This window comes from Papilio machaon, chromosome 14, assembly GCF_912999745.1.
Source record: "Papilio machaon chromosome 14, ilPapMach1.1, whole genome shotgun sequence".
NCBI classification, from domain to species: Eukaryota; Metazoa; Arthropoda; class Insecta; order Lepidoptera; family Papilionidae; genus Papilio; species Papilio machaon.
In genome coordinates, this window is record NC_059999.1 from 7,711,997 (window position 1) to 7,724,021 (window position 12,025).

General features: G+C 39.3%; 1 protein-coding gene across 3 annotated transcripts in view; it reads left to right on the plus strand.

Annotated features, from left to right (window-relative positions):
• The window catches only part of LOC106708439 (echinoderm microtubule-associated protein-like 2), a 52,442-nt gene that overhangs the window by 37,363 nt on the left and 3,054 nt on the right, over positions 1-12,025 (plus strand). For all 3 annotated transcript variants that reach the window (XM_014499948.2, XM_014499947.2, XM_014499949.2), the window contains 7 exons: positions 7,624-7,788; positions 10,322-10,532; positions 10,771-10,971; positions 11,131-11,317; positions 11,391-11,599; positions 11,673-11,799; positions 11,873-12,003. In XM_014499948.2, the coding sequence (XP_014355434.2) occupies positions 7,624-7,788; positions 10,322-10,532; positions 10,771-10,971; positions 11,131-11,317; positions 11,391-11,599; positions 11,673-11,799; positions 11,873-12,003 (1,231 nt within the window). The remainder of the gene's footprint in view (positions 1-7,623; positions 7,789-10,321; positions 10,533-10,770; positions 10,972-11,130; positions 11,318-11,390; positions 11,600-11,672; positions 11,800-11,872; positions 12,004-12,025) is intronic.

Below are 12,025 nucleotides of genomic sequence, written 5' to 3' on the forward strand. Positions count from 1 at the left end.
AGGTATCTCCAAAACGGCTCAATGGATTTTGATGAAATTTGGCACAGATGTAGAACATAGTGAGGAAGAACACATAGGCTACTTTTAGAGAATTATTAGTCAAGATCATCTCGAGCGTATTGCGCGCTAAAGTTCCCAAAACCAAGTGACAGATAGTTGTAGTGAGGCGACGTAAGCGTTGATATTTGACATGTCTAGTGCTGCGCCGATACACCGGCACAGTGTTGATTTTTGTCTCTAACAGTTCGGCCATCCTGCATTTCCTTCGTCCTCGAAGGAGTATTGATCCTTGCTGCATCGTTTTACACGCTGTCCCAAGCGCCATGAAAAGCCAGAACACCTCCAAGAAAAAGGACCTAAAAGCAAATCAGCCCCGTAGGCAGAAAATATAGCCCCGTAGGCAAACATATAGCCCCGTAGGCAAACATACAGCCCCGTAGGCAAAACATATAGCCCCGTAGGCAAACATATAGCCCCGTAGGCACAACTTAGCCCCGTAGGCAAAACATATAGCCCCGTAGGCAAAACATATAGCCCCGTAGGCAAAACATATAGCCCCGTAGGCAAAACATATAGCCCCGTAGGCACAACTTAGCCCCGTAGGCAAAACATATAGCCCCGTAGGCAAAACACAGCCCGGAGGCAAACATATAGCCCCGTAGGCAAACATATAGCCCCGTAGGCACAACTTAGCCCCGTAGGCACAACTTAGCCCCGTAGGCAAAACATATAGCACATTTTGTATCAACCATGTATCTGAAATAAAACTAATAATAATTGTTATTAAACGTACGCCCGGAGGCTAAACATACGCCCCATAGGCAATCTTTGATTTTCTTTTATCAATCATGTGTCTGAAATAAAAGTTCTATTAATCATACGCCCCATAGGCAAAACATACGCCCGGAGGCAACATATACGCCCTGAGGCTAAACATACGCCCCATAGGCAATCTTTGATTTTCTTTTATCAATCATGTGTCTGAAATAAAAGTTTTCATTATTATTATTTTTACTACCATGTCAAATACCTGGCATTCCGCGCACCCTGTACTCCATGACATCTATACATCAAGACTCTCCACAGGTTCGCGGCCTCGGCCTGCTCGCGACAGGCACTTCACAAGCGTACTGCTCGCGACGGGTGCTCCACAAGCGCCGTTGCTCGCGACAGGCGCTCCACAAGCGCCACTGCTAACGACAGGCACTTTACAAGCGCACTGCTCACCACACGCGTTTCACTGGTGCGCTGATTGTAAACAGGCACCGCTCAGGCGCGCTGATTGTAGACAGGCACCGCTCAGGCGCGCTGATTGTAGACAGGCACCGCTCAGGCGCGCTGATTGTAGACAGGCACCGCTCAGGCGCGCTGATTGTAGACAGGCACCGCTCAGGCGCGCTGATTGTAGACAGGCACCGCTCAGGCGCGCTGATTGTAGACAGGCACCGCTCAGGCGCGCTGATTGTAGACAGGCACCGCTCAGGCGCGCTGATTGTAGACAGGCACCGCTCAGGCGCGCTGATTGTAGACAGGCACCGCTCAGGCGCGCTGATTGTAGACAGGCACCGCTCAGGCGCGCTGATTGTAGACAGGCACCGCTCAGGCGCGCTGATTGTAGACAGGCACCGCTCAGGCGCGCTGATTGTAGACAGGCACCGCTCAGGCGCGCTGATTGTAGACAGGCACCGCTCAGGCGCGCTGATTGTAGACAGGCACCGCTCAGGCGCGCTGATTGTAGACAGGCACCGCTCAGGCGCGCTGATCTCGACACGCGCTTCAATGGCGCGCTGCTCTCGACACGCGCTTCAATGGCGCGCTGCTCGCGACACGCGCTTCAATGGCGCGCTGCTCTCGACACGCGCTTCAATGGCGCGCTGCTCGCGACACGCGCTTCAATGGCGCGCTGCTCTCGACACGCGCTTCAATCGCGCGCTGATCTCGACACGCGCTTCAATGGCGCGCTGCTCGCGACACGCGCTTCAATGGCGCGCTGCTCGCGACATGCGCAGGTTCGGACCCTTAGGCGGTAACTCGATCTACACGATTTCTCTTGTCATCTCAAACACCAAGTATCTTTATGGATCTATAACATTCATCACATGACCATGTAGGGCAAGCATGTCATGACATACCAAACAATAAAATCAAGTTTTAATTCAGAAGTATCCTGGTGACACACAAATTAAAATAAACTGAACTTAGAAAGGACCTCAATGACTTAAGACATAATGATATCCATCTGACTCAGGTAATGGCTTTAATTTTATCACAACTCTGCTTTACCAGACCCTCACTAATAAACTGATCTATATTCTCAATTTCAGTTGTTAGGAAAATTCTTTAAATTAATTGAAAAACCTGATCTTGTCTTATTAAACATCAACACTAAAAATATAATAAATGTTGGTTTGATCTTACCGCAGTACAAATTGAATAAGTATCCATGCCAGGACATCCGGCAGCTTATACCAATAATGGCTTGAACAATCATGCTATCTGTCATATTACATGACATGTGACATGCCACTCCCAAGATTGTCATAATAAAATTTTACTGAATCCTCACCCTTTGGTTTAACTCAATTGGCATGTTCCCTAGTCTGAACTACTACTACTGTTCTTAACAAATGGAAACACTTGAATTAAATTTGTCATCAACTGACATAATGAATACATGGGGTCCTCCATTCATATTTTGGCAAAGTTATCTTTGCCATGCAATTGCATTGTAACATCTTTTCATGCATATTTGTCACAACTTCAAAATTATATTCCACATAATACACCACTGACTTGTATTTTAGTTTTTGTACCAACTCCTTTAATACCTCAATTTGACTGTCTTTTCTCTTTATTCCTCTTTGTATGTCTTAAAATACAGAAAAGTATTTTTAATTATCCTGTTAAATTATAACATATTTGTTATATTTGTATCACACATTGTCTTTAAAAGAACTGTCTTAAAGCCAACAGTATATTTAAATATTCTACACAAAACTTTAATCTATTAACCAAATTATAATCTTAATATTAAATGTATAATTCATATTATTTTACACACCACTTTTGTGTCTCAACATAAATCATACCTTGTTTTAAAATGAAAGGCACTTTTAATATTTTACACATACCTTTTGTGTCTTGACAAACCATAAAAACAAACCTTTAAATCAAACATTAAAATAGAAATAAACACAACAAATCTCGATTTTGTGTTTTCAAACCAATGGTCTTTTCATGGTCTGTTAATAAAACAATTTTCGTAATGTGACTTTATGATCGTATGATTACAGACTTTAGGAAAATGTTTTTAAGTCTTTTAGAAATCACCAAATTAAGAAATCAGTAAATACTTTGGTACAGATAATTAGAAACAAGGAACAATCTCACCAAATATGAAGATTTTTACGCTGGTGTGCGTTTTAAGTTTACCATTTACTCGAAGTTCTCAATATCCTTACAAATTTTAAAAATCTTACTCTCCGGTAAACATTACGATTCTTTTATGCAACAAAATCACTTTGTGAGTTTGGGTAATATCCCTCTTCTGAACTTTTAGAGAATTATTAGTCAAGATCATCTCGAGCGTATTGCGCGCTAAAGTTCCCAAAACCAAGTGACAGATAGTTGTAGTGAGGCGACGTAAGCGTTGATATTTGACATGTCTAGTGCTGCGCCGATACACCGGCACAGTGTTGATTTTTGTCTCTAACACTACTAAGTTTTTTTTATCCATGCGGACAGAGTCGCAGGTGACAGCTAATTTTAGAATAAATATGGATTATTACGTTTCAGTTTTAAGAACAATATATTGATTTACTTAAACTAGCTTGTTTATATAAATAATCCAAACAATATATCCATTGCCCAAGCTAAAATAACACAGATTCTTCACAAAAATAACTATGAAGTAAAAATTGCACGATAAATCGAGGAATACGCCCCTTAAATTCGGACTATTTTACTTAATTAACATTAAATTTGTGTCAGATCCCGCAACAACAATATTTGTTGGGTGCACGAATTGGCTGGCTCGACCGGTGAAATACCACGACCACACAGAAGACAGGCGTCAAGTGGAAGCAATTTCGCGTACAGTCTGATCAGTGTGATCCGGAGGCCTAATTTTCTTTTCCTTTTCTTATTAGGAAAGGATGGGAAGGGAAAGTAGGTTCGACGAAAGAGGGGACGCATAGGAAGAAGAAATGTCCTCTTTCCGTGCGTCCCATTCTCCGTTGATTAAAGGTAGGCAACACATCTACATTTGCGGATGTCTATGGGCAACGGTCGCCTCGCTATTTCAGTAAATCCAGGTGTCCGTTTGCTCGTTTGCCATCTTTGGATATTAAAAAAAAATTGTGTCAATACGATAACGATCATGAGTTTCAAAGAATAAAATACTTACCGTTGGTTTCTGAGACCAAAATTTCTGTTTAAAATATATCGTCATCTCTGTCATTATCTTTGACAAAACAGAGATAACAATATGTTTCAAACATGGATTTTGGTCTCAGAAACCAACGGTAACATAAAACAATGTCTAGGTACATAGAGAAACAATTAGGAATAGATTACCTAAGCTTTGACTCTGTGTTCTTTGACAACGACGTGGCCCTAAACTGACATTGGTTTTTAACCTTTCTTAATATTGGATGGATGGTACGGCCTAATGGATGTTTGAAAGTATTTTTAAATAAGTATTTATTTCATAACAACCAAGGATAGTAAATATATTTAAGACGAGCTGTCGCCTACGAGTCCGTCCCCGCTGAATAAAAAAAAACTTAATTAGTAGTCTATGTGTTCTCCCAGACTATGATCTACATCTATGCTAAATTTTATCGATATGGTTGAGCCGTTCTGGAGATACCTTCTAACAAACATCCATCTAAACATTCGCATTTATAATATCAGTGAGATTATGCTTTTTTTTTAATTGGCAATTTAATGTTAATTTCATGGTTGTTGAACAGGAAGCGAGGGAAAAAACGCAAGTATGTTAACAGAGTTTTGTTGCAAATGTTTGTCACAAAGCACTTTCACGCTAATAATTATGGTTTAAAATACATGAGACACAATGCGTGTGAAAGAATTCTGGGAGAGGAAACGTGAAGATAAAAATTTGTAATCGCTTTATCACTTTTACCATTATTTTCAAAAAAGCGCACAATTTTTTTTTAATAAATTCCGATACTTAAATGCGTCATTGTTTGTATACATCGGCTATCTTGGAAACGACGGAAAATTTTATTAAGATTCGTCTCTAAATCCAAAAAATTTATAAAATAAACAGATTTTGTTTCTTTCGTGTTCCACCACAACATCTAGCATATATTATGAAATGACTTTGTTGTCAAAGTAGTAAGTACCCTGAGATATTTATTTATAACCTGCGGTTTTAACGTACCTGAGTGACCACAGAGCACATACAAACCACAGTTGGAATTATTTAATGTCAAAGTGTAAACTTGTTTTCCTTGTTAAATGTTCCTTTTCTTCAAAAGCCGACGTCATCTAGTCTACGTTGAAAAATGATTCACTATACCAAAGTAAAACGCCTTAACGCGCAAACTATTTTATCTTTTAATGACACTTATTCCGAAAATTAGGCTTAAAACCGACTTTACAAAGTTAACGCTGTGCATTGCTTACTTTGTTGCATATAAATAGAATAATAGGTTAGTAAATCGACAATGGATATGACACAACGGCGAAGGTCATTCAGTTGCCAGTGTTGTATTTATGCGAACGCGCAGTCTGGGACTGATCTTGAATCTGGCTGCACGGAGTCACCGTCGCGGACCGGTTTTTAAAAAAGTTTTAATTCCGATTTCGATTCCTTTGCCCGATACGAAATAAAAAAACAACTGTCATTATTTTACCGCCATGGATGAAAGGTAATAACAGTGTTTGCTATTCCATAACCGTAATCAGATATCTAGATTAGATAACGATAAAGACTTGTTTTATTTTATTTTATTTTAGATTTATTTTCGTGTAGTCAGTCCGCTTTGTGGAAGCGCAACGTGTAGGCGTCTTTTTGGTTTCGGAGCTGATTTTTTTAAACAACTAGAGATGTCATTCACCCCAATGTAAGTGGGAGATTGATGTACAATGCTAAATACGAATTGTCAGTTATTTGTACACGAGCATGCTGTCAACTGTTTGATTATTCACATTTTTTTCTTAATTAAGCACATTTATTGTTTATTTGTAATAATTATTATAATTAATATAATGTTTTAAATTATAAAATTATTGTAAAATATCGACAAATAATACGATACGTTACGATACAAACGATACGTTGTTAATATGGGAAAAAAATAAAAGAAATATTAAATAACATTGCATCTATGCACTACTAATAAGTTTTGCCATTTATTAACACTTAGTAATAATGATTTCCGTTCATAAAATGTTCTAATTTTTACAACTAACATATTTAAATTGCGAACATTCTAATATTTATTTTACATTATTTATGTTTATTAACTCATTCAAATAGTTACATTTTAACCGCAAATCAGTTGAAATAACGCATAGCTTTAACACTCGCAAGTTATTTTCACCTACTAACATACTTCGCACAAACAGCTTTACGCTTTACCTGACGTGACTAACAGTCATGGGAAAGTTTGTGTTCAACTACTCATAACAGTGGGTTTCATCTGGTTATATCTATATTTTTTAATTTGTTTGCAAAAAATATGACTAACAATAACTAACAGGTATTTAGGCAGTGGAATTCTACGTTCGTAGATTCTCTATCTTACGTTACGTAGTTTTACACAGAAAATAAAAAAAATAGTTAAATTACTTGGTGTTTTTGGTTTATTATTTTTCCGATGCAATCTAATTTCAGCTGGATCATTACAATGGTTGTGGGTTTAAATACTGGTGAAATTACTTTTTGTTTTATTATTTAAAAAAAATACTAAATTGGTAAAGTAACAATAAATTATAGGCATTGTAGAGTCACGAAAATTAAAATAATAAAAACATTTTACTTTACTTATTTTTTGGATTGGAACATGTTTTTAACAATATACAGACCTTAAACGGACCGTATCGTGTGTTCAAGAAGTATTAACTTGACCCACATACACTTCCAAATTTGGTGCCAAAATACCACCAATGGCCATACGTACTTTAAACACTTTAAAAGTTATATCTGACTTTATTTAGATTCAGAATTTTGTGGTCATAATAATGTTTGATATAGTCGGAATTAAAAGTGCAATGTTTTTGTTTAATTAATTGTACCGCACCCAAGTTAAACTCGGACTCGTTATTATATATAAGTCTCTGTAGGATTGGCTTGGGTGTGCCTCTATTGTATTGCTGTGTACTTTGAACATTTTAATTTCCTTTTTGTACCACAGAATTTAAAAATAACTGAAAATATTTGAAATGCAATACAAACACTAGACTTCGTGTAGTATTTTAAAGACTTTCATGGATGTAAAAATATTAGAATTACTTAAAAATAGAGATTAGATCGACAAATGAATTTCTGTGTCTTCTCTGGCATTATTCATTATAACAAGAACCGATAAGTGAAGCGGAATAAGATTATAATAAATGAAGACAGCAGTTGGATATTTTGTGTCTCTCTTGCAGCACCCATACCTGTCAGTACAATGAGGAGGAAGGGTCAATGCGTATGTACCTGCGCGGCAGGCCCGTCGTGTTGTACGGACCTTCCGACCAGGACGGCCTGGACCCCGCCAAGGTCGCGCCACCACCGCAGAGCAAGCTCAAGTTAGAGTGGGTCTACGGGTACAGGTGAGGGAAAGGAACTTTTTATTACATTTGACAGAAGATTATCTTTCGCACTCAGAGACGTTTATCGGTTGAATAAATATGGCTTTATGTAGATTTCTTAGTAACCACTTAGGACCCTTTTAGTGACCACTAGTGTATTATACTTGGGGCAGGTAATTTAGAGAGTTATGTTTGTGACCAAAGACAACTACGTCCAGAATAATGGTAAAAATAAAGCAAGACCCGATTGTCTTGCTTGGTTTACCAATGGACTTTATCGGAACATACCATAAGGTGGAAATTCGAATGTAAAAGTAACATTTTTAACTTAATAAAGCACTCTTGTGTATGTGTCTGTAATATACTGTGATATTAAGTCTGAACAACGGTAACATATCGATCAGTCCCGCTTCTCAAGGCCAGCAGATAGTGCCCACAGCAATTATGACTGCGCCCAGCACGACAATGTCACACTCATCATTATCTATTCAACTACGTTTTGTACAACCTTATTGCGTGACAGCCCTATATTGTAGAGAAATTATTAGTTATTCATACAATAATTGTTTCAAATTATTATGTTAGATCTATTTTCAAAGATATTACCAATTTTCAGAAAATATACTTACGGATATTTTTTTATGAAAACAAAATGTTTTAAATAAATGTTTAATTTTATGTTACTCATGTAATATCTTGAATATTATTACGTAACTGTGACAAGCAACAATTAACTAAAAGTTGTCACATTTAGCCGTGACTTTAATTTACTTGACAACGTAATGTTTTCCCCCAATACTATATATTATGTACAACATAATGAAAATGAAGTAATCAATATATTAATCAGTAATCAGTATATTTAATTATAAACATTCCAATTTATAACTTGTAACATGATCCTTAACAAATTCTTAATGAATTACTTGTAGCAACAACAGCTGTCTCTATTTCTCTTTGCTCGTTACTTTCCCCTATAATAAAAGGAACAGCGGATCTAGACAGTGTAACATTCGGTTATTACTATCGCTAGTAGAATAGACAAAATGTATTAAAATGTATAGGAAAAATACGTGACATGTACATGACATATCGAAATGTATTGTGACTTCCATACATTTTTGACGTTACTTTGTCTAACCCTCCAAATCCCTTGTTGAATTCGTACATATTGTCGATATTTTAAAGAAGCTATCTACTTAAGATATTTTTATCTTAATTTACTGGAATAATAGTAACAATACAACTCAAATAATATGAATATACAGGTGTCAGTTAGCTGGACTGAAATTCATTGGTCAATTTTCCAATTGTGGCGGTATTGTGAAGAAGACACATAATAGTTCACAGCCCACATACGCATCTGAAAACGGCTGTGTCGCAGTAACCGGTCATTATGTTTATAGTAGACAATTAAATAGAATGATTTATAATCTTTTACAATTGAATTTTATGTCTAACTAATTGTTGAAAAAATTGACTGCCGGAAATCAATTTATTGAAACACGCAAACGATTTTTATCTTTCGAAATACGTGTAGCCATGACTAAATCTATAGGTCTCGATTTTTATTTGTTTTCCTTACTGTCTATACCAAATGTTATCTATACCGTTTAAAGATAATAATTAGCAATTGCACTTGGAGAGGCGAGAGCAGACTGCAATATTAATCCGCGGCTCTGCAGGTGTGGGAACTAATTATGGTAGTCTACGTGACTAGAATAGAATAACACATGTACATATATTTTCTACGTATTTATATAAACGTGGTATAACGTAATAACACTTACATTCACGCTATGATAATTATTTTAAACTTGTCTATAATGAATAAGCATTACTCTCCATTCACTGATCACTCAATCTAAAACAAAACAAAAAACATTGTTTAGCCTTTTTGCCCTGCACTCTGTGTTCTAATTCGGAGTACGCACGTAGCCCAAGGCCGGATCCAAACGCCGTTACGCTTGGCCGCCCAGCTGTGGAAGTGGGCCGATGACCACTGAGTCATCTATCACAAACCTAGACCGGTCTCGCCGCTTTGTTAGAGTATTGTACAATGGAATACTTCTGGAAGTTGTTCTTCGATATAACAATGGTTTTTCATCACGCATTAAATGAAATGTATACCTAAGGTTATCAAGTTGTATACATGTCTTATTTATTTTATAACGGCCTAACAGTATGAATACATTCAGAATAAATAATTACTAATGTTTACTTTTATCTTTGAATCATCCTGTGTAATTATTAGTACCTATTGTTTTCCCTTTAGCAACGTCAAGGTAATCTTATAAGACTTACCATAGGTTTCTGAAACCAATATTGTTATCTCTGTTTTGTCAAAGATAATGAGAAGGATGACGATATGATTTATATAGGGATTTTGGTCTCAAAAACCAACGATTACATTTTTTTTATTAAAGTCATTATTCCTTTCTTAAACATCGAACAAAATGGATACGACTGTAGGTTGTCACGTCACTAAACTTCCATCATATGAATCGTACCTCTACAAAAATGCTTGTTATAATCTGGTTACCACTTCTTCCAGAGGCAAGGATTGCCGCAGCAACTTGTACCTCCTCCCGACCGGTGAGATCGTTTATTTCGTGGCGGCGGTGGTGGTGCTGATGAACGTGGAGGAGCAGTGCCAGCGGCATTACACCGGCCACACGGACGACGTCAAGTGCCTCGCCATACATCCCAACAAGCTCATTGTGGCAAGTGGACAGTGCGCCGGACATGATAGAGTCGATGCCAGGGTGAGTGCGAATTTTCTTGTGAAATGAATTAAATACGAATCATGGAAAGGTGTGTTATATTTAAGAAAGATCCTCAAATCCTAATAGTTAAATTGTATTGCTCGAATAGTTATTAAAATTTTACCGAAGTCCTTCGAGTCGGACATCATTGGCAGTTTTTTTTATCTAAATATGTTTCATGTGCTCTAAAGAAGATAGTTTAACAAATAAGTAGCTCTAAAAGTAGCAACTTGTGTAGCCGCACGTCCGCGTGTGGAACTCTGTATCGCTGGCGACGCTGGCGGTGCTGGGCGGCGGTCAGCTGCAGCGCGGAGTGGCCGGCCTGGCCTTCTCGCGGGCCGACGGCGGTCTGCTCGCCGCACTGGACGAGGCGCCCGACCACACCATCGCCGTGTGGGACTGGCAGCGCCCCGACAAGCACTGCCTCGCTGAGACCAAGGTATGCACTAAGGAACAACATTAACACACATTGTACAAATCAAAGGTTACTAAAGTTGAAGACAACTCTACCTTTTTCCTTCTCTAGATGTAATTTTTTAACTGCTGGTATCTGCCTCTTCATAACTCGAATCGATTTTTAATATTCTCTGGTTTCCAGTGCTCGGTGGACACGGTGGTAGCGGTAGAGTTTCACCCATTAGACCGCAACCAGATAGTGACGTGCGGCAAGAACCACATCGCCTTCTGGACCCTGGATCAGACCAACATGCTGTACAAGCGCATGGGCGTCTTCGAGGGGCGGGATAAACCCAAATACGTCACCTGTTTGGCTTTTAATCCAAACGGTCAGTCAGTCGTCTTTAACTTAAATGGTCCTTCGGGTCGGATTTATTTATTTATGTCCAAATAATTTGACAGGTGACGTACTGTCCGGGGATTCGAACGGCAACATAATAGTGTGGGGCCGCGGCACCAACACTATCGCGAAGCTGGTGCGCGGCGTGCACGAGGGGCCGGTGTTCTCGCTGTGCTGCCTCAAGGACGGCGGCGTGGTCTCCGGCGGAGGCAAGGACGGCCGCCTCGTCATGTTCGACTCCGAGATGAACGCCACCGGCATGGAGAACGTGGTCAGCTTACATCTCATCTAGGTCTTCGACCTCATCTTCAGCCGCTGTGTACTGACATGTGATATTTGTATAGATCGAGGGTCACTACGGCGGCGTGCGCGTGGTGGCGGAGGGCCGCGGCAGTCAGCTGTACGTTGGCACCACACGCAACTGCATCCTGCACGGAGACCTGCAGCTCGGCTTCTCGCCCGCAGTGCTCGGTAATGCGCAAACCATCAATACATGTTTACTATCGCAAAAACTCTGTCGATCTAACGATGTGTATTGTGTCAGGTCACGTGGAGGAGCTGTGGGGTCTGGCGGCGCACCCCTCGCTGCCACAGTTCGTGACGGCGGGCTGGGACCGTCTGCTGCAGCTGTGGGACGGTCTCAGCCACTCCACCGTCTGGAGCAAGGACATCGAGGTACACTGCTGCATACAAATCA